This window comes from Rhinatrema bivittatum, chromosome 5 (assembly GCF_901001135.1).
Source record: "Rhinatrema bivittatum chromosome 5, aRhiBiv1.1, whole genome shotgun sequence".
Classification (NCBI taxonomy): domain Eukaryota; kingdom Metazoa; phylum Chordata; class Amphibia; order Gymnophiona; family Rhinatrematidae; genus Rhinatrema; species Rhinatrema bivittatum.
The window spans coordinates 174,187,365-174,211,316 of NC_042619.1; the positions used below are offsets into that span (position 1 = coordinate 174,187,365).

The 23,952-nt window shown below is 42.7% G+C and overlaps 1 protein-coding gene across 1 annotated transcript in view; it reads left to right on the forward strand.

Annotated features, from left to right (window-relative positions):
- LMO7 (LIM domain 7) overlaps positions 1-23,952 on the forward strand; it is a 374,915-nt gene that overhangs the window by 129,362 nt on the left and 221,601 nt on the right. Inside the window, exon 3 of the mRNA XM_029603031.1 lies at positions 16,062-16,131. Coding sequence (XP_029458891.1) covers positions 16,062-16,131 — 70 coding nt within the window. The remainder of the gene's footprint in view (positions 1-16,061; positions 16,132-23,952) is intronic.

Below are 23,952 nucleotides of genomic sequence, written 5' to 3' on the forward strand. Positions count from 1 at the left end.
TCATGCCTCAGATTGCTTAGTCTATAAGGTGCCACCTGCCTCTTGTCGTTTATTTATTTATTTTTTTTACAATACCAGACTAACACAGCTATCCCTCTGAAAACTTTACTGGTAAAACTTACTCTCAGGGGAAAAAAAATTACAATAGATGCACAGAAAAATGGAGTTGCAAGAATCACAATCTCTATCGCTAGCAATTCTGCACCCCTTGGCAGTAGGTACTCTGGGTAAGAAAACGCCTCTCTGGGCTTTTCCCCTGTTAGTACCTTCAAGTCTAGAAGCAGCTCCTGGAATCCAGTAGATTAGACTGAATGCTGCTCTGTAGATACAGACAAGGTGAGCCTCTGCTAATGCTTTCCTCAGACAGCAACTCTAGGGATCTTTTCCTTCTTAAGGCAGTTTTAACTCTGACTCCCCAGAAAGACAAATCCCCACACTCTTCCCATCATGCTGAAGAAATCTGTTTTGTTTTTCTTTTCCTTTTCCAATTGTAACCGATCATCTTGATGCCTCTGGTAATAGGTGGGTTATCAAATGTGAAAGAATGAATATGACGGGGTTAGGCAACTTTGGTTTTGGTCCTAAAGTACCACAAATAGGTTGAGTTTTCAGGATATCCCCAATGAATGTGCATGAGAGAGAGATGTGCACGTACTGCCTCCATTGTCTGCAGATCTATTTGTGGCACTAAGAGACCGGAGTTGCTAGCTCTTGAAGGATGAGCTTCGCTTCTTTTAAGGCTTCTGTGGATCATGGGGGAAATCTTGGACCCCAAGACAAGTCTTCTTAATTCCGAAGGCCGGGGCACTCTGACAATGGGCCCTAGCCACTGTCCCAGGATAAGGAGGCAGGACAGGCATTCCTCTCCTCTAAGGAATATTTCTCTGAAAGAGACCCTGAAGAACACTGAACCGTGAAGGCACAGGAGATGTGTAAAAACAAACATCTCCCACTGCAGAGTGCTAATGTCCTCTGACATCCCACTCAGTGTCTGAGACTCCAAGGCCTACTAGTAAAGGTCATTTTTGTGACCCTTTTGCATATGTTTTGTAGAAAATTAACATAGCACAGTGGAGCTTAAAAGTCCACAAAGGAATAAATTCTGAACACTTCAGGATATAAATTCATAATTGCATACCTTTAATCCCAGGTATCAACTTCTTAAGTATTTCTTAAATATTTTTTTTAAACATCTGTGTGTTTGAACGAAGTGTCCTTTTTATAAAATCTCATTCAAAACCAGAAGGAATTTCAAAGTATGATGATAAATATTTCCCAAACTGGCAATTACTCTTGAAACATCCATCACTGCTTTGTGATCCTGAACATCAGGCAACCCCCCCCTTCCCCATACTCAGCTTGAAAGAGGAGGCATTCGAGTAAAAACCAAAGCGTTCTGTGTTTTAATGAGTCCACCTGCTTCAGGGATTCATATGTAGGGTTTTATGCCATTCAATAAGAACTGAAATATCTCATTGCAAAACTTGTCTACTTTTTTTTTTTTTTTTAAATGATGAAATTTGAAATCTTATGAATGGCACATGATTCTGGGGACCCAAAGTGTTATGAAATTAAAAAAAAAAATCAAAATCAAAGTAAAATATATCAATCAAATAGAGTAAAACAAATGCAAAATATTTAAATAAAGCAGACTACATCTTCCACTCACTAGGAGAGTAGAAGATGGCATCTCTTATCTTAGCCCCCCCCCACACACACTCTCATATACAAATATCAACATATATAAATTCTCTATGAACTGATCCACCTCAGCCAGGGGATGAAATAGGCTGCGTTGAAAACTATAATGCTGTTTAGTTTGACCTATATTTTATACCACAGTAAACTAAAATAATTCTGTACTGTTTATGTGTGAGTGACTGCTCCCATATGGACTTCTTAAACTACTCTAATTTCTTGTAATTCATTTTGAATCCAATTTGGATAAAAATGGAATATCAAATGTTTGGAGGTAAGTAAATAAAACATTACATTTCCAACACACTAGCATATTTAAAAAAAAAAAAAAAAAAATCTACCTCATTTTTAAATAACCACTGCCACCACCAGCATAACCCAGAATTAGCCACAAAATTGAAAAACTGCTGTCTGGACTGTTGGCAGAGTAGCACTGCTCAGGCCCTGATGTGACAAAGTCAGAACCAAGCATGTGCTGAAGGGAGCCCTCACACCTTTAGAATGAACACGGTGAAGTGTAAAAGACTACTCTGCACTATTCAGCGATTACATGCAAGGCTGCTTGAGTTGTGAAACTGCAAGGGAAAATAAACACTTTTATGGTTCTCTTCATTGAGATCATGCTGATGTGACAAGACACACAGGCAGAGAGGAAGGACTGTAGGCTCCGACTGACTAATACAGGTTATTGGCTGTTTAGGTAACCTTTAAAAATGTTTCCCCTTCCCAAGCAGGATTGGTTGACATAGTCAAGGAACGTTTAACCCTTCGTTCTCTGGTCTAGGGTATGACCTTGTCATATCTGACTCCAACACTGTCATATATTATCACCCAGTCCTCTCGATCATTCCTAAAAAAAAAAAAAAAGTTTCCAGTGGATTCTTCTGGTAGCCGCCTTCCACTTAGCTACCACTGATGAAGACTTGCAGAGAAGGGCTCCAGAGACCAAAATTGGGTGGGCAGGGACAGTCTTAAAGCTATGGATGGGGGGGGGGGGGGGGGTTAGATGGAACAATTCTCCAGCAGTTGGTCAGTGAGGCTTGGCGTTCCTCTCCTCTGTGGTAATGGCATTCCAGTTAGAAGCTAATACTGATGACCTCAAGAGGGGGCGAGGTTCAGACATAGACTTGACTTGGGTGGGCAAGAACAGTTACAGTACTACAGAGGAGCCCAGAAGTATCAACTCACTTCCTCTGGCCTCCAGCAGATGGTCAGTGGGGCTTGGCTCATATTTCCTGTTTTTCAATTTCTTCCATAATGACTCTGCATACTCATATGAACTATGTTTTTTCTTAGTTCCCTCAACCAAGCTAGTTATTAAGATGTCTTAAATGTAAAGAAAAACTTCTTCAGTTTCATCTTACAAAGTATAGCCTTCTATTCTTTGTCCCTGGGCATCCTTCTCACTCCACTTTCTCTATGGTTCCTTAGTATCTGATCCAGATAAACCTGGCTGCTGTCATTTTATTCTGTTTACTAGCTGAAAAAGCCCATAAAAAATGACAGGCAAAATAAGTAGTTTTGTCCACGCACTCGCTCTTCCAACCTCCTCACACAGGCTCCCAGTCAGTCATTCTCTCACGCTGTCTCACACACCCTTTCACACACTTAGTCTCTATATACCCTCTTCCTGGCTCACTCGCATAGGAACAGTTTTTAGCTTCAGTGTGTACTATTTCCAGGTTGTGCCCTTTGTTGATCTTTAAGCACTGAGGGCATCTTGTGCATTTTTTCACCATGCTACATGCTATGTTGCTTGGTGGTATATGTTTAGCTATGAATGTACACTGTGGACACTTTCAGTGTTGAATTTCAGTGGAGTGTGCTCTGTCTTGCTAAGTGCATTGTCACTGGAATGTGAGCTATCCCTCATTAGTGGTGACATATTACATTATTTTTGGTTCAGGTCCACCTGGTTCCACCATGAACAATAAAAATAAATTTCCTCTCATTTATTTGTCAAATCCCTAGAGCCAATTTTGAGTTGTAAATAACTACTACTTTTGTTACCAGATAAGAACATAAGAAATTGCCATACTGGGTCAGACCAAAGGTCAATCAAACCCAACATCCTGTTTCCAACAGTGGCCAATCCAGGCTACAAGCACCTGGCCAAGTACCCAAACACTAAGTAGATCCCATCCTACTGATGCCAGTAATAGCAGAGGCCATTCCTTAAGTCAACTTGATTAATAGCAGTTAATGGACTTCTCCAAAAACGTATCCAAACCTTTTCTTAAATCCAGCTACACTAACTGCACTAACCACATCCTCTGGCAACAAATTTCAGAGCTTAATTGGTGCGTTGAGTGAAATAATTTTCTCAGATTAGTTTTAAATGTGCCACATGCTAACTTCATGGAGTGCCCCCTAGTCCTTCTATTATCCGAAAGAGTAAATAACAGATCCACATTTACCTGTTCTAGACCTCTCATGATTTTGTTGACCTCTATCATATCCCCCCTCAACCGTCTGTTCTCCAAGCTGAACAGCCCTAATCTCTTTAGCCTTTCCATCCCCTTTATCATTTTGGTCTGCCTCACAGAGCTTGACTGCATGCCAACTGATATTTTATATATATTATTCAACACACAAGTAGGAGGAATGCTGCTGCTCCAATAATTATTCACACACAAGGAAAGAGAGCAGAAAAAAATCATACAGTCCAAGGATTTGTAGTTTTGCAAAAAAAGGAAATTGTCTTCCTTGCTTTTATTATTTCATAAGCGGCTACTCCAAAAGCTCAATGCGATATACCATAGTTTTCAACCAGGTCCCCCGACACGGACCGTGTTTTCGCTCAGAACTGTGGGTGGGACTGAACATAGTGTGTAATTTCAACCACTAAAAACAGAAAATTATACATTAGTAATAACTGAGGACTGTAGCAAGATGGGCAATATAACATATTAGTGCCGGGACACATACCTTAAGTCAAGTCCAATTTAAAGTCAGAAGAGAGCGGGCAGAACTAACAGAGATGCTCATTTAAAGGAATGTATTCTGGTGCGAAAATTAGTGCCAATGAGAGAGCACCAAGACAGATAACATCCACCAATCAGAAAGCATACAGAAGGCAAACAGAATACAGTCAAATGAAATGGAACGATTCTATTTCATTGTTAAGTCCCTTCGGAGATAAACAATTCAGTCTGAATATCCACTTTTGTTCCCTACGTGTCAAGATTTCTGCAAAGTTACTACCTCACGTGGGGTGGGGGGGGGGGGGGGGGGAGGGGTAATGTCAATAAGAAACTTGAGATCAGATTCGGAGTGTGCATGCAAGATCCAATGAGGTACCAAAGGAGCAGTTTCACGCCCAGTCCGAATATTGGACTGATGTTCAATAATTCTAGTTCGTACCGGCCTACTGGTTTTGCCCACATACAATTTGGGACAGGGACAGATAATTACATAGTCACACATGGTAACTTTAACTCCCTTTTGTAGTTTTCTTTGCATTGTACTTTACAGCAGCAGTATTTTTTCCCTTTAAATGCAGATGTTTAATTTCCAATGTAAAGTTCTTTTTTGTGAGCTATCACGGTTTCATTATTCCTTCCCTTGCACCTTGGCTGCTTTAGTTGTAAAAGTGTAGCTTTTGATCTGATTTCTTCCTTGGTACGGAAGCAAAGAGATGTAAACCGAAGCAACAGGGTCGACTTGTCCTAGATAGACAGTTTTTATGAGCTGTGGTAGACTTCTCTTTTTTTTTTTTTTTTTGCTGCTGCTGCAAGTTGGTTGGAAGCAAGCATCAAGCCATTCCTGTTTACAACCATGACAGTGTTTCCTTTAAAGATCAAAATAACAGAACCTGGTGGGGGTGTCGCCGGGAGAGTCTGCTGTGACACGGGAGTTGGAGCGGGCTTCGGTGTCTATCGACGAACCATCCCTAAGCCCCGGTGCTCCAGTTACCCCATCCCATCCTGCCCGTGGAGACACGCTGGAACCGGTGGACCCTTTGCTGCCGGAGTTGCAGCAAATGGAGGAAACGCTTGAGGCGGGTTTTCCAGCAGGCGCGACCGGGCACTCTCAGGGTGAGAGGACCTTGGCCGCCCTGAGAGAATTGAACATCGGTATTGCGAGCGGTGCAGGCAGTTTTTTGCCGGGGAACACTGCCGCTGGAAGGAGATAGACGGATCTGGAGGGATTGGGACAAACATTGCAGGATATTCCGGTAACCTCTACAGAGTCTAAGCTGCTAAACAAGCCTGATAATGTAACGTTAGATTCATTATGGACTGGTATAGCTACTCTTGAGAGAGCAATTCTTTCATTAACAGTGATGGTAAAAGGATTTCTGTAGGAGTAATGAAGAGCTTTCATCGCAGGCAGGAGGAGGGAAGGCAAAGAGGGCAAAGAGGGTTTGACCTCCCGAGCCTCTTCCTTTTATTGTACATTCATACAAAGGCAGATGATGTGTCATTACATGATTGGCTACTTTCCCATAGCAACAGAAGAGTCATTACACCATTGGCTTTGGCTCAGGGGGTGTGCACGGATCATATCATTGGCTGCTGAAATCTATACCTCCTGACTTTGTCCTGCCTCTGACTAGGGAACACCCAGCCCTTCTTTCAGGCTAACAGGATTAATTATAAGCCAGAGAAATACATGAAGTCAGGTATCCTCTCCTAGGCAGAGACTTAAGCACAAGTGATGCTTTTATTCAGGCAAATGTCAGGGAGAAGGGAAGTTAGTGTTTAACCCTGATGAAATGGCTTGCTGGCAAGCGCATATTTCCCACATCTCACCCTTTTTGTTTTTGTTTAGGGCAGCTCAGTAAAGCTTTAGACCCTTACTGAAATCTGTTATGTCTTGGTATGGGCTGGAAATAGGGGAAGAGGGATTATGGAGAGAAGAAAGCTGATTCGACGTGGTGTGCCAGCTGTCGATGAGCTTCTGAATCTCCATATCACCCAGAGCTGGTGCAGGTGGTGTGCCAACTCTGCAGGGCTCCGGATTCCCTATTAGGCATCTTACAAGACATCTTTGTATCCGGGCTGAGAGCAAGGTTTCAATATAGATATGAGGGTTGGGTATGCACTGAATACAGCATCACAGGCAAATAATTAAGACAATTACAGTAATTATAATAGAAATCACCCTTTTGAGACCAGAAATATCAGGGAGCCAGGACCATAGCCAGTCCCATGGAGAAGTTGGTATTCTGTCTGAAAGTGGTGCATCAGCAACCATGGTTTCTATCTGCTCTGTGGTATGTGTGAGGTTTGCTTTATAGTCTGATATGTACACACAGCAATGAGATCCAATTAATGCACAAACACCATCCTTTAAGGCTAAAATAGCTTCTAAGGTATAGCTGTTCTGTAATGCTACTTCTCTAATCTGAGAGACTTCTGTTGTGAGTAGTTTTAATGCATGGACTGTCTGATTAAATATGGCAGTCGTCCAGTTAGCTAGGATGTGTAAGTCTCTGTAATTCATAGCTGTTCCCATTGGAGGAAACAGGCTTCTAGCTATCTGAGTTTCTGTATACTTTTCTATGGGATTATTTATCGCCTCCCTTTTGTTACGGAGCCTTGCTTTGGGTAAATTTTTGACTGCATAGTACGAGGGAAGGATGTAGCCTAAAGTGCATCTGTCTCTCCATCTTGGGGAAATGTACATATATGCTCTACGCCCACATACCATCCATATGTTTCCTAACAGATTAGTGGACATGTCATTGGTTATCATTTGGGCTATATAACTACAAAAGGTAAATCCTTCATCCCCTCTATACTTTCTGTACCTGCTTGGGTCTCCCACTGCACATCCTGAAATCTGCCAATTGCATACATATATGTGGTATAACTATGCAAGTGTTCAGTGATTAATACAAAAGTTCAGTTACAATATGGATATTTCCCACCTGAATTCCCTTTCCCATCCCCTGTATCATAGTCCCAACAAAGAGCGGCAGTCTCTTGAATACAGCTACCAATGTGTAGTATGGTATTACCACTGGAGAAGTAATGAAAACCTCTCTGTAAAGGATAATTAGTCCATACTGTAAGGTTAAATGGTACAGCATGTATCAGTAGTTCTCCGCAGGCTTGGGTTGGCATATGTGTGCAGATCCAACAGTCTGTTCGATTCAACAGGTGTGAAAAGTTCTGTGCAGAGGATGTACATGTTGTTCTGTCAGAGTCCTTGTTCTGAAATCGCCATAGCTGGAGAAATAAGGCAAAGGATGAGGATGCAGAACACAATTGTTAATGAGTTGGCATTCAGGCAAGAAAAAGCGGCTAATAAGTTCTCTGGAGTTTTCTCAAGGCCTTGCTGTTCTAAGAGTTGTGCAGATTGGTTGGATAGGGCCTTGATCTGTCCCCAGGTCATGTGGTGCTGCTTTTTGCAAGGAGTCCGGTCTCTGTCCTTCTGAGGGCTGTGGAGGCTCAGGGAGAAGTTTGGGATCGGGTCCTGTAGACCTGGACACCTTTCCATCTTTCCACGGCTTGATACCTGTGGAAGCAAGCAGAGAAACATATCCTCGTTCCCCATTTTAAGGGAACGGGACCGTACCAGACATTAACTATTCTATACAAAACTGATGGCTGTGGGTGACTAACCCTAGTCCCATAATGATTACTCATGGCTGTGGTCTTAAATTTATTTTAAGTGATTTAAAACAATACTTTGTTCAGCCAATCCTGTTTAGGGGAAAATCCAGGGGCAATCCCCCTTTTTTCTTTTTGTTTGGTCCAGAGCTCTTAAGGGTATGATTTGCTCTCTCCACAATGGCTTGCCCTGTGGTGTTGTAGGGGATGCCAAATAAGTATTTAATATTCAATTAACAAAATTCATGCAAAGGAATGGCTGCAGTAAGCAGAGCCATTTTTAGTTTTCAGAACATAGGGGTAGGCCCATTATCAAGAATTTTTTATGCAGTGATCAATTTTCATTCAGTAAAATAGCAATAAATGTAAATTAATCATTTAAAGGAAAAGTCATTTGCAGTAAGCAGAATCAAATGACAAGTATATTAGACATTACATTAAACATATGTTACACAAGACTGACATATATTCATTCATCTTGCAAATATTAATTTACACAAAACTGACACATTCATCCATATTCATTCATAGTCTTCTTGGCATCAAGACAGACTACAGATAACACATAATATGAGCTAAAAATCTTATCAAAAAGTTATCAAAAACAAAATTAGATCAAGGATCAAAAATCAAAAGTCAAAAGGTGTTAGAAAAATGTTTGAAAATGTTAAAATAAACTGCAAAGTGTCCATCTTCACATCTCTTCATGGCAGTGTCAATCTGGAAAATATTAAAAACTGGCATACAGCAAAAAATTTAAGGTAAGGATAAAAGTGAAATTCTTACTTTTTTAACCTTGAAGAAATCAATTCTATCATTCAATTTAATAAAATCAATTTGGATTTGCAAGAAAAGGTTTGTGAGGGATTGCTTTATATGTAGCAACCTCTGTCAGTAAAAATTTTAAGGTTCAAAATTCTGTAAAAATTTTGTGAAAGAGAAAATAAAACTGAAGTTTCCTTAATACAGAAGGTCTGTAGGCCTGAAAAATAAAAACTATTATACAACAGAATTATTAAAACAATAATATAATATACTTGTAGAATAACATAGCGCCTCCTAGTGGAGACCCCATCATTACTTTATAGATTGCAACTATTGTTCCAGGTTGCAATCAATAATACTCTGAGCTTAAATTCAATGTGGAGTATCAGAATAGAATTTCTTCTTATAATTATTAGAATAGGAAATTAAACACGCTGTTTGCTCAGCTCTGTCTGCTGCATGCTAAAGTTTGAAAGTATTAAAAGGATTAATAACAGATGAAGGGCTAGTGTAGTAATGCATTGAAGGTTGAGGGAAAAGATTTGGATCAGCAGGATATCTGAACTGTCTCGTGCCCCCCTTTGAAAGCTGCAAGCACAGTTAAAGAAAAGTATTAGTTATAACAAATATAGAAACTAGAGAGAGAAACTGCAGTACTAAGTCCAGGTTTTTTTCTTTCTTTTCAAAAGTTCTCCCTCCCTCCCCCATGAGTGGCTAGCAAGAGTTACAGAAAAAGGGGGGGGAGGAGCAGTGTTTCTCAAAAGAAAAGAACTACACCCAAGGAGTTAATCCTTCAGTCAATAGAAACTTAAAGATAGCATTGTTTAACAAATTAACATCAACCATAGACAATGGCTTGGCAAGGACAGATTCCCTGCAGACAGACACCATTCCAATCCACTTTTGTCCTGAAGGTAGAATCACAGTAGCAATTCAAACTATAAACTTAAATCTTAGAGAAATGGAGTCATTTTAAATGTGAGCCAAATAAACTTTGCAAAAGGGAAATTTTCACATGTAATTTACACAGTAATTGTTCAAATCTCAGTACAGTTTTTAACATAAGCTCTGCATACACTTTGTGGGGGAAAATACTCTCAAAGTATGCAGATGTTTTGTAACTGAATTTCAAATAGAAATCATTTTTTTTTTCCAAATCTGTACTGTTTGTAAAGGGAAACCATTTTTTCCAAATTTGTACTGTTTGTAAAGTTACTTTGCCTAATCTGTTCTGCAAGAGGTCATTGAAGTGTATAATTAAATCAATTTTTTCATAGTGATATTTTCTTTGCTTGTAACGCATGCCCAAGATTTTACACCCTGATCTCTTTGAAGACCTGGGGGCATAGTCACTGCACATGGCACTCAACTCTATTGCTGCCACACCTAGTTCTTTGTTTCTTTCTGTAATGGGAAGGACTTGAATCCCTTTCAATAATTCCTCTCTTGTGAGATTTCCATGTTCTAGGTGAAATCCCATGGTGGTTGGTGGGGGAAGGGCTTGCAGGCAAGATGGAGGAAAGCTAGTTTTTCTGACCTCAGTGTTTTCTATTTCCTGGGGCATTTTCTCTGAGGTGGATGCAGAGGAAGCCACAGGAGCCATGTGAGTGTGTGTCCCCAGATGTTCTATTTCATTTTCTGTCCCCCTTTGTTCATGGTTCTTTTCTGAGATGGGGAAGGCTTGAAGTCCTTCTAATAATTCTGTTTCTGTAAGGTTTTCTTTCTGCAGTTTCTGCTGAAATTCAATGCTAATCGCCCCACCCAGGCCAGGTGGTGGCTCTATTGTTCTCAAGGGTTGCTTTTCTGAAGAAATGGGGAAGGTGTGAATTGGTTTGGGTGTGGGTAGTTGAGGATACAAAGAATTTGCTGTCTCTGAGGAAGACTGAGAAGATGGGGGAAGGGTATGTCTGCCTGCTTCTAAAAGCACATGGTTTGAAACTGCTGTTTTTAAACCTTTTTTTTCTTTGCATTCGATGGCTTCTGTACATTTTTGCCAAATTAATAATTGCTTGATGGGAGCTCTTGGAGCTGTATGAAGACTATTGCCTATTAAAATCCAGTCCTGGATATTCAGAGTTCCAGCCTCTATTGAATACCATGGGCAGCGGCAAGCTATTTCACTTATCAATTCTTCTAAATCCCCTATTCTGACTTGCGCTATTTCCCCCCTGGTGACAAAATAATGATTCTTGATTATTTTCTGCAGCTTTCTTGCATGACACGTCTGCTTAGCTGACAGATTTCCCCCCATACTCACGATTGTTGGGAGCAGATTTGCTGAAAAATTACTTACGATTAGGGAGCAAAATTCTGCTGCTATGGTAGCTACCTAGGCTGTTCCAGCCGAGTGAGCAGGGAGCATCACGGCGCGGGTCACCACATGTAGGAGTAATGAAGAGCTTTCATCGCAGGCAGGAGGAGGGAAGGCAAAGAGGGCAAAGAGGGTTTGACCTCCCGAGCCTCTTCCTTTTATTGTACATTCATACAAAGGCAGATGATGTGTCATTACATGATTGGCTACTTTCCCATAGCAACAGAAGAGTCATTACACCATTGGCTTTGGCTCAGGGGGTGTGCACGGATCATATCATTGGCTGCTGAAATCTATACCTCCTGACTTTGTCCTGCCTCTGACTAGGGAACACCCAGCCCTTCTTTCAGGCTAACAGGATTAATTATAAGCCAGAGAAATACATGAAGTCAGGTATCCTCTCCTAGGCAGAGACTTAAGCACAAGTGATGCTTTTATTCAGGCAAATGTCAGGGAGAAGGGAAGTTAGTGTTTAACCCTGATGAAATGGCTTGCTGGCAAGCGCATATTTCCCACAATTTCAAGATCAGTTTAATGTAGTAAATCCTATTGTTTTATCTAATACAACAAAAATACAAGAAATGGATCAACAAATACATCAAATTCAGCAGATACAAACAGAATTAATCCAAGGAGACTCTAGACTAGAGAAAAGAATGGAACTCTTGGAAAATAATTTTAGATATAACAATCTTAGATTAATTAACTTTCCTAAATGCAAACTAATTTCACCTAAAGAGCAGCTAAAGAAATTCTTTCAGGATTCACTGTCTATTCCTAGTGGAGAACTACCAAAAATTCAAAAGCCCTATTTTATAACTGGGCCTCAGAAAAAGAAAAATGGTGGAGGAACAGGGGACAATGAAGACCGGAGTAGGCCCCCAGAGACTTCTTCACTATTGGAAGATCTGACGGGATTTCTTGAGACAACTCAAGAAGAGCAAATTGAGGAAAGAGGAATACTTCTAGTAAAATTTGCAAATTCTGAGGAAAGAGACATGATATTAAAGACTTTTTCTATAGAAATAGAAGCAAGCTCTATTTAGGAGGGAAAATCTGGGTTTTCCCAGACATTATGAAAACACAAATGCGTAGAAAGAAATTTTTCACTATGTCCTAGAGCACGGCAGTTGGGTGCCAAAATAATGATAAAACTTCCTTGTAAATGTTTCTCGAGTATTGGAAATAATAGGTATGAGTTTATGGAGCCAAACCAATTAGAGATTTTCCTTAACTCAAGAAGTGAATCCCTTCCAGCTCCTGTTAGCAGTACTAGAATAGTTTAAATAAACCCACCACTCTCTATTTCAGACTTTAATTTCTTCAGTAATTCTGCTCCTTTAATGTTACCTTTTGCTCTCCCAAATTGCTTGGTACGTTCAGATAGTAAGAGAGAAAATGGCTTTGAATATATAGGGGCGGATTTTCAGAGCCCTGCTCGCGTAAATCCGCCTAAAACCGGGCGGATTTACGCGAGCAGGGCCCTGCGCGCCGGGAAGCCTATTTTACATAGGCCTCCCGGCGCGCGCAGACCCCGGGACTCGCGTATGTCCCGGGGTTTTCGGAGGGGGGCGTGTCGGGGGCGGGCCCGAACAGCGCGGCGTTTTCGGGGCGTGTCGGGAGCGTTCCGGGGGCGGGCCCGGGGGCGTGGCTACGGCCCGGGACGGCCCAGGGGCGTGGCCGTGCCCTCCAGACCCGCCCCCAGATCGCGTCCCGGCTCGCTAGCTGCCCGCTGGCGCGCGGGGATTTACGTCTCCCTCCGGGAGGCGTAAATCCCCCAACAAAGGTAAGGGGGGGGGGTTTAGACAGGGCCGGGCGGGTGGGTTAGGTAGGGGAAGGGAGGGGAAGGTGAGGGGAGGGCAAAAGAAAGTTCCCTCCGAGGCCGCTCCAATTTCGGAGCGGCCTTGGAGGGAACGGGGGTAGGCAGCGCGGCTCGGCGCGCGCCGGCTATACAAAATCGATAGCCTTGCGCGCGCGCCGATCCAGGATTTTAGTGGATACGCGCGGCTCCGCGCGTATCTACTAAAATCCAGCGTACTTTTGCTTGAGTCTGATGCGCAAGCAAAAGTAGGCTGTTCGCGCTCCTTTTAAAATCCGCCCCATAGTTTAGATTGAAGCATTTAAATATTTGGTTTTTGTGGAATATATATTTCTTGTTAAAAATTTCTACTGCTTTATTGTAAAGTACTTTCTGAAATTTACGGCATGTATTAATGCTTGTGATTATGATAAAATTAATAGAGAAAAAAAATAACAGAACCTTTGAATGTGGCTCTTTCATACTACCTTGTTACTGAAGTGGCTTGCTGAATGACTCAGGTTAAGTACCGTTGCTTTAGTATTTATCTTTGCACCCTTATAGTATGTGATTTCCCCATTCTGACCCTGTGGGAAATAACCCTTAGAGAATCTGAGCCGTACATGTTATCCAAGTAGTTTAAATTTTTTAAAGTAGTTTCACATTGATGGATGTTACAGGCCCTGAACTGCAAGCACTCCTTGGTACGTGCTGGTGTGTTTGAACATTGCGGCAGAGTAGGTGGAGCTGCCTTTCCTTGCTAACTTACTGCCCTGCAGCAAACGTGTGTGTGCAAAACAGAATATTCTTTGCTCAGGTGAGGCCATTTTGGCTTCTCTAAAATTATTCATTCAAATATTCTGTTCAAAAATGTCTGCAAAAATATTAGACATCTTCCATTCTCGGTAGTATCAGGATGTGCTTTAAAATATTTTGTTTTAAAGTAAAAATATGGCGTGTTCCAAATTCATTAGTTACAGTATATCATATTTTGTCAAGTACTGTAATCTGTTCTCAAGGCACAATTTCTTCACTGAATATACATGTGTGTGCAGAATACTTTCTGATAGGTGTCAGATCTTACTAATCTATTAGAAATTCTTTAAAGACTGAGATGCCTTTTTTTTTTCTTGGACAGGTGTAAGAATACAGTAGAGCATATTTTATCCAGAATGGTTGGGATCAACCAATATTCTGGATAATAGTATAGGTCAAAATGCAGGAGGGGGGAGGGACTGCAAGCCACATTTCAGATTTTAGGTAGAAATCTGAAATTCAGAGCCTCCAAGGTGGCATTCTCTGAAATGCTCCCTGTTCCACATGCAGGTCCCCAGAGGCAGGCAGAGCTCCGGAGTCTCAATGCGTGGATGAGATGATGGTGCAGGGAAGAAGGATTTAGTTTTGTATGGAATTGGATAATATTTTGGTGAAGGGAGAGACTTTTCCGAAAGGATAGATTCCACCTTAGAGTAGAACCAGGCTGCTGGCGCTAACCTTTAAAAAGAAGATAGAGCAGCTTTAAAACTAGAACAAGGGGGAAAGATGAGTCACTCAGCAGTCATGGTTCAGAGGAATGTATCTTTGAAGGATACTAATGAAACTGAGTTCATGTGCTTATAAGTAATGAATCATCTGAGCAAAAAATAATTCAAAATTATCCCTATCAATTGAAAAGCAGGTTGTTAATACAAACAAAAAATGCACTTTGAAAGATCTGTCTGCCAGTGCAGAAGTCTAACAAAATGGGAGAGTTAGTGTACAGTAGTGAAAGATGAGACATAATTGGCATCTGAGACCTGGTGGAAGAAGGATAATCAATCTGACAATGCTATATCAGGGTACAAATTATATCGACATGATAGGGAGGATCAACATCCACATTAACAAACATAGAAGCAAAGAATTCATTTAGTCTTTCTGCAATGGCCTTATCTTACATTGGCCAACCTCCAGTTTACATCCGGGAGGGTAAAGAGTCCAACAGGATAGACTAAATGCTCAGAATCTATATGGGTAGAAATCCCATGTGTGTTGGGTAAGAGTATAGTGATAGTATACTACCGTCCACCTGGACAAAATGGTCAGACAGATGATGAAAAGCTAAAAGAAATCAGGGAAGCTAATCAATTTGGCAGTGCAGTAATAATGGAAGATTTCAATTACCCCAATATTGACTGGTTAAATGTAACATCAAGACATGCTAGAGGCATAAAGTTCCTGGATGGATGCTTCATGGAGCAATTGGCTCAGGAAACAATGAGAGAGAGAGCTATTTTAGATTTAATTCTTAGTGGAACGCAGGATTTGGTGAGAGGTAACTGTGGTGGGGCCACTTGGCAATAGTGATCATAACATGATCAAATTTGAACTAATGACTGGAGGGGGACAGTAAAATATATATATATATATATATATATATATATATATATATATAATCTACAGCTCTAACACTAAATTTTCAAAAAGGAAAACTTTGATAAAATGAGGCATGCTCAGTGTGCCTAGTCAAAGTTCGAGAAACTTTGATGTAAGTTTTCTGTGCCGGGCTCCATCCGAAGGTGTCACCCATGTGAGAAGACTAACATCATCCTGCTGTCCTAGGAGAACACCTGGTCCATGTAAGCAACTCTGCTTTACAAACGGCGAGAAATCCCTTTTCATATTATGTAGCAATATCTACCTATTTTATCTCTGGTTAAATTGTAATTTAGCAAGGCTGATTGCTAAATTGATTAAATTGTTTGGTTGTTAATATCTGTAAAGGTTTAATGTGAGAGAGGAAATGAAGAGAACATGGCTGATGGAAGGTTTCATGTCTGCTAACTTCTTTGCTGATAAACTGGCAAGATTATTTTGCCCTAGCCTTTTTTCATTTTCAACATTAGTCTAATTGTGTGATTTCATTGTCTCTCTCCTCTTTTCCCTATAGTTTGATTAACAAGATAAAACCTGGTGTTATTAAGAAGATCAATCGTTTGTCTACACCAATAGCTGGCTTGGTAAGTAAGTAATGAGTAAACTTTGTTCTGGAAATTCTTACTTCTTGCCTTCAAGTTTGTTCTGAAAACTCCTAATTTGCAGGAGCAATGACCCTGCTGATATTACCATGCAGGCCTGATTTGTCATTAGGCATGCTAGGCCTGTGCCTAGGGCAGCAGAAATCGGGGGGGGGGGGGGGGAACAGGCTAGCTGAACATTTGCTGTCTTCAATAAAAATAATCTAAATTATACTAATAAATACAGTGTAAAACTACTTTAGTTTCAAAATGTAATATAAAAGATGGAAAAGTTTGCCAGTTTGCTTCAGAATTTTTACATTTTTGCCACAGGATCCACCCCTGAGCTGCCACAAATTAGGGGGGGACTGTGCCTTAGACCTTGTGCCTTCTGTTATTTAACCTTTGGGGAGTGGAGGCAAGAGGAGGATGACAGGGGGGATGCGACAGTACCAGCAGTACCTTGGAGTGCAAAAAATCCTAAATCTGTCACTGTTACTATGCATTTGGATTGGGTTGAGAATTTTTCCAAAGCTATAAGTGACCAGAGAGATCACTAAACAGAGCCATCCACAAAAAAAAAGCTTAGATTATAAAGATGTTAAATGTGATTTGTTTGCATACATTAGTTACTGCAGTGGCTAAGGGGCGGATTTTAAATGCCCTGCACATGTAAATCCGGCCGGATTTATGCGTGCAGGGCCCTCGCGCACCGGCGCGCCTATTTTGCATAGGCCGCCGGCGCGCACGTCCCGGGGCTTCGTAAAAGGGGCGGGGAGGGGGTGTGTTGGGGTGTTCCCGAAATGATGCGGTGTTTCAGGGGTGTGACGCGGCATTTCGGGGGCGGGGCATGGTCAAGGCCTCCGGACCAGCTCCCGGGTCGGGTGATGGCGCACCAGCAGCCTGCTGGCGCGCGCAGATTTACGTCTGCTTTTAGCAGGCGTAAATCTGCCAACAAAGGTAAGGGGGGTTTAGATAGGGCCGGGGGGGTGGGTTAGGGAGGGGAAGGTGGGGGGAAGGCGAAGGAAAGTTCCCTTCGAGGCCTCTCCGAAATCGGAGGGAACAGGCAGCGCGTGCTGGGCTTGGTGCGCGCAGGTTGCACAAATGTACTCCCCCTTGTGCACGCCGACCCCGGATTTTATAAGATACACACACATCTTATAAAATCCAGCGTACTTTTTTTCGCGCCTGGTGCGCGAACAAAAGTACGTGATCGCGCACATTTTTAAAATCTACCCCTAAGTGTATAGTGTAATGTGTAGTTCTTCCAATCAAAACAACCATCTTGAACAATGTTATGGTTCCTGTGTGTGTGTGTGTGTGTGTGTGTGTGGTATTCCAGGAATCCAAATTAGTAGGTAAAATTTCCCCCTCATTTACTTATGTAACTTTTTATTTTGCTGTAAACAAATAACATGTAGCACTATTAGGATTATATGGTAGCAAGTTACTGGTTTTGTCGAATTGACCTTATTTAGGTTTCCCACTCTCCATGTGTTTCCTTTGAAATTTGCAGAAATGATTTATTTATCTTTGATTAACCGCAATTCAATGTGTATCAACGAAGCTGTTGTGCTACAGTTGATCCTTTGAGGTAGTATGGCTGAGGCAACAGGGTCCATGTCTTTAGCGAGTGCTCCACGGTGACAATTTCAAGAATCTGGGTCCACTAACTTGTGTCTGACATTCTTGTGTGAAAAAGAGGAGGGTTTCTTAGTTTAGTTTAGTGTTACCAGTAAGCTAAGCTTTTCTGAGCAGCATGTAACAGGAGGATAGTGAAGGTGTGAAAAGGATGAAAAATATTTTCACTCCCATTTTGGTCATTTTTAATCTGAAATGGAATGTGGACGGAGTTCATTTGTTCGGTGTTGATACTACGGCTACCGCAACAGTCATTTCTACCAAAAACAAAACACAAGTCTGATGTGTTGGCATTGCTGTCTAATCACGGCTTGCATTCCTTTGCAGTTACATAAAAGCAGCAGCCTGTTCCCTTTTTAATTGCTTTAACACAGGCTCTTAAAAGTTGCAAATGAAATGAGGTTCAATATCAGTTTTATTTCTCTCTTCCAAGAGTTCAGGCTGTGTCTGCAGGGCTGGAGGGTTGGTGTGATCTTCATGGCCAGTTACATATTCAGTTACTTGAGTGTTGCGGAGTCATTTTATCTTGATTCATCAGATGCATCAAAATAGTATTTAAAAATATTTTTTTTTTATGCACAGTTCTTTTATTTACTCTTCCTTGTAGGTACAAGGATAGAATATTTTGCTACTCTTGTTTGTGAACCAATTGATCAATCTAGCAAGAAAATATTGTACTTTTTGCTTAGCTGGGTTAGTAAGGCCATGCTTTAATATTTAATCTGGAGCACCTGATTTATACCAGGCATTCTGGCAGACAACAGTGGCTATAAGAGACCCATCACATGCTGAAATATAAAGAAAATACTTCTTGGGTGTCAACTTCATTAGAATTACTCTGTTTTTCGGGGGGCGCTGGCGAGCAGAGCTGGAAGATGGCCGCTTGAGATGTAAGCTCCACTCCCATTAACAACATTGAGGCGATCAACAGGCAGCACGCTGTATTAGAAGTTGCCCGAACGCAAAAATATTGAAGGGGAACGTTTTGGGATGGCAGCTCGCAAACGAGTGACTGATTTAAAACAGTTTTCGTTTAGCAAAGCGGCGGTGGACGTTATGCCCGCCGAGGACGAGCAGGCCGCGGGAAGCCACGAGTCGGGAAATGGCGCGGATATCCCGGGGAGCGCTACGGAAGCTGGAAATATGGCGGTCGCGGGAGCGTCCCCTGATTTTCCGACCCGAGCAGAGCTGCGTACCTGGTTCGTAGAGTTTCGGGCTGATCTCAAGGCGCATAAGGCGGAACTACTCGCTTCCATTGCGGACATGAGGGAAGATCTGCACTCGATGGGAAACCGCGTGGACGACTTAGATCTGCGGGCGGACACCCATAGTGAAGCCATTGAAGTTTTAACCGCGCAAAATAAAGAAATGTCGGTGGAGTTGGACCTGGTGAATGACAAGCTAGAGGACCTGGAGAACCGCTCGCGGAGAGCGAATCTCCACTTGCGGGGAGTGCCCGAAACCGAACCGTATATGGACTGTATGCAAACTGCGGCGGCCATTTGCAAATTTGTTTTAGACAAGGGACCCTCTGCTGCCAATGCTGACGGAAAAGAAATAGATCTAGAGAGGGCTCACCGGGCGCTGGGCCCACGTAAAGAGAATCAACCGCGGGACATAATTATCAGATTTCATCACTATCGGGTCAAGGAAGAAGTCCTTAAGAGTGCACGATCACAGCAACAATGGACATGGCAGAATAACGCCATCTCTATTTACAATGATCTCGCTCCCTCTACACTACAGAAGCGCTATTCCCTACGGGAAGTAGCCTTAGCCCTACGCAATGAGGAGATTCGTTATAGATGGGGGTTTCCTTTTGCCCTTATCTTTCAGCGAAAGGGAATAACCTACCGTGTTCGAACTCTGGAGGAAGCTGTGGAGAGCTTTAAAAAAGCAGGCCTGGAAGCCCCTTTCACTCCAGCAATTTTGAAACGCAGCATACCGCCCGTGGACCCCACCCCGAGGTGGAGGAGACCGGGTCCGGGCCGTGGACGCCTCCGACGCCAACACTCCAAGATGGGGGAACCCCAGATCGAGAAGGGCTGATGGCTTGCCGTGCCATTGAAATGTTTTTCAGCTAGTAGTGTCATAATCTGATGCTGTTGTTGTTTTCTCACTTTTACTATTTGGGCAGCAGTTGTGTTATGATCTGATGTGCTGCGCTGTACCTGTTCCATTAGCTATATCATTTGTAACTGTTGTTCATTTTATGCCTCACGCTATTATCAAGGCCAGAATGTGGGGGTGGTGGTCTGCAGGGGCTACCGGTGTTGTTCTCTGTGCATCCCCCACCATGATTCGCGAGGAGATAGCGAATCCATTCTATGAGGGTAAGGGGATTGGGTACCAGGGGCCGTGGAACTCCGACCGTGGATATTCACTCTTTTTTCAAACAATCAGATTACCTAGCACATATATGCATAACCTGTTCAACCTCCAATGTCGTTTTTCATGGGAAAAACTGGTGAGCTTCTCAGAAGAGAATTCCTTTCCCAATTTTAGCTCTTATGGTGAATGTGGTATCTCTGAATGTTAAGGGTTTAAACACCTTTAAAAAGCGTTATTTACTTAGAAAGGAGCTCCAATCTTATAGAACAGATGTAGCGTTTTTACAGGAAACTCACCTGAAAAGGAGGTATGGCCATTTATTGACCTTTAGGGAATACCCTCATGCTTATCTTGCTGCGAGTGGCCCGCAAGCTAAGTATGCCGGGACGGGAATCCTAATCTCAGCCCAGTTGGTGTTTGAATATATATCCCATGTCGCTGATCCAATGGGGAGGTATGTGCTATTAAAGATTCGTGTGGGGACCCAAACCTATACTTTGTTATCGATATATGCCCCTAAAGGGGACCAAGTCCGTTTCTGGCAGGGGATCCAGACTTTATTGTTGGACCATGCCGATGGCTCTATTATTATCGGTGGGGATTTTAATGTCACCCTGTGCAGGGAGGTGGACAACTCCAGGGAATCCTTAACCACTTCCCATGCGAATAGAAATTCTTTACGGGGTCTTATGGATGTCTGGCGGAATCGGAACCCGAGGGCCCGGGTTTATACTTATTACTCTGCACCCCACAATAGCTACTCTCGTATAGATTTCTTCCTTGTCGATGGGGTTGATGAGTAATCATGTGCATGCAGTAGACATCGACACCTGTACATGGTCCGATCATGCCCCGATCACAATGGAAATATCCATGGGCGGCAGGGACACGGGTGACAGGTTTTGGAAACTGAATGAGTCCTTACTGCAGGATGACAGTTTTATAAAGGAGCTGAGTTCCCGCCTTCAGGAATATTTTCACTTTAATAAGACCCCATCGATTACGCCGGCTACTCTTTGGGAGTGTTCCAAGGCCGTGGCTAGGGGCCTATTGCTATCTAGAGCAGTACTCTGTAAGCGTAAAAGGGAGCAAGCCAGGGCTGATTTGCGCACACGCATAACCGAGGTGACCAGGGAACATATGAGTACGCAATCGTCACGCAGTTACCAGAAATTGTTAGCTTTAAAATCTAACCTTGCTTCTCTTGACAACCACCAGGTTCTCCACGCCCTTGAACTGACTAAACAGGTATATTATGAAGGGGGGGACAAGGCCGGACGCTTGCTGGCTAGGCAGCTGCGTTCTAAGATTACTCAGAATAATATCTCCAAAATAAAAGATGATACCGGCCTTATCCATACATCTGCCTCGGACATTAGAAAGACTTTCTCGGACTTCTATAGTTCTCTGTATAGTGCCCAGGCCACCATTGTCGATTCTGATATTGCAGATTATCTAGGCAGTGTAGCTCTCCCATCTTTAACTCCCGAACAGCAACAGACCTTGGATGCTCCCATTACATCTGGGGAAGTAGCTTTGGCAATCAAGTCCCTTAAGATGGGTAAATCACCTGGCCTTGATGGGTTCTCCGGAGCTTATTATAAAAAATGCTCATCCATTGTGGTTGAACCTCTGACTGATTATTATAATAGTCTCCGAGACGGAGGGTCTATTGATCCCCATGCTAACACTGCGGGGGTTACGGTCTTAGCTAAGCCGGGTCGGGACTCTATGGTGTGTAGCTCTTACAGACCCATCTCACTTATTAATGTCGATTTAAAAATATTGGCACGTCTATTAGCACAGAGGCTTAATAAATTTCTACCGGGCCTAGTACATTCCGACCAGGTTGGATTCGTACCCCAACGCATGGCGGCGGATAATATCCGCAAGGTTATAGATCTTATCTGGTGGGTGCGCAAGAAACGAATACCGGCAGTGTTACTGTCTCTGGATGCTGAAAAAGCGTTTGACTAAGTGCACTGGCCGTTTTTGTTTCACACCCTGCAAAAACTGGCTTTTGGGCCCTACTTTATCAACTGGATTAAAAAGCTTTACGATAAGCCCCAGGCCAGGGTTAAGGTCAATAATGGCTACGGGCCGGCGTTTCCTATTGGTAGGGGCACCCGACAGGGGTGTCCACTTTCTCCATTGTTATTCGCTCTTTATATGGAACCCCTCACTACTAAGCTTAGAGCCTCTTCTGTAATTCAGGGGGTGCAGCTGGGCGACCGTCAATACACTCTTTCTTTGTTTGCTGATGATGTGCTGTTAATGTTAACAGACCCAGAACGATCCCTCCAGGGCGTGATGCAGGAACTTACTGCCTTTAGTGAAGTGGCGGGCCTCAAGGTGAATATTGAGAAGTCGGAACTCCTCAATGTCAGCCTGGACCCCGGAGTGATGTTAACCCTTAGGGATCAGTTCCCCTTTAAATGGGCTAAGTCTCATGTTAAATACCTAGGGGTACAACTTTCCCCCAAATTAGCAGATTTATATTCCTTAAATTACCTCCCACTTCTTCGTAATATCACTTTAGATCTGAGCCGCTGGAACAAGAGAGGTTTCTCGTGGCTTGGAAGGGTGGCAATTATCAAGATGTCCATACTTCCTAAGCTGTTGTACCTTTTTTCCTCCTTACCAGTTTACATACCATCTTCGATATTACGAAACTGGCAGAAAAAGATTTTTGATTTTATTTGGCGACGACGGCCGCCGAGGGTGGCCAGGTCAGTACTATGTCTGCCGAAATCACAGGGAGGACTGGGGGTGCCTAACCTTCTGAGCTACTACTCAGCATCGCAATTAAGGGCGATCATTGATGTTCATCGAAAGGTTGCGCCGAAGCAATGGGTAGCTGTTGAGCAGTCAATTGTTGGTCCAATGGAGTTGTCCGCTATACCCTGGCAGCCTAGATACACATGGTGACAGGTGCTAGAGCTACCTGGATCCCTGGCGGTCACTCTTAAGGTATGGGCCCATAACAGGCGACGTCTCCTCGGAGATTATAAATTCTTTTATCATTCGTCGTTGATGAATAATATTTGTTTCCCCAGTGGGTACCAATCTAGGAGGCTCCGCTATTGGCGGGAGCGGGGGATAACTTCTATTGGGCATCTATTCTACCAGGGCTCCATTCCCAAGAGGGAACAGTTTTTTGAGTTACATCAGCTTGACCACCGTGACTACCTTGCCTATGCTCAAGTACTCCATTATGTGCAGGGGTTGCAAAGAGCTGGGTCTTTGTGCCCGGGAAGATCCCTTTTGGAATCGTACTGTCTTCACAGTGATTGGCTTAAAGGACTGATCTCTAAAGCTTATCAATTGTTTTTCCCACCACAAGCAGTGCCAGGCAAATTTATTTCTAAATGGGAGACTGACTTGGGTAGGTCACTTGGGAAGCAAACCTGGGAGGAGGTCTATCTTCATGCCCGGAAATGCTCTATCTCGGCACTCATGCAGGAAAACTGCTACAAGATTATTTATAGGTGGTATTATACTCCAGATAGGATTCATCATTTTTCCTCTTCTGTGCCAGACTCCTGTTGGAGAGCTTGTGGGAAACAAGGTACCTTTATACATATATGGTGGGACTGTACTGTTCTGGTACCTTTGTGGGAGGAAGTATTTGCTTGGTTAACTAGGGTGTTGGACGCACCGATACTTTTTGCTGCTGAAACCGCACTATTACAAGTTTTTCCAGATACTGTTAATAAGCACCATCAGCGCTTTTGTATGCAAATGTTTATCGCAACCCGTACTCTGATTGCTAAGAACTGGAGGACTGCCTTGGTCCCACGACTTACTGACATTGTTACTTTATTACATCGATATCAGAGACTGGCTTCATTA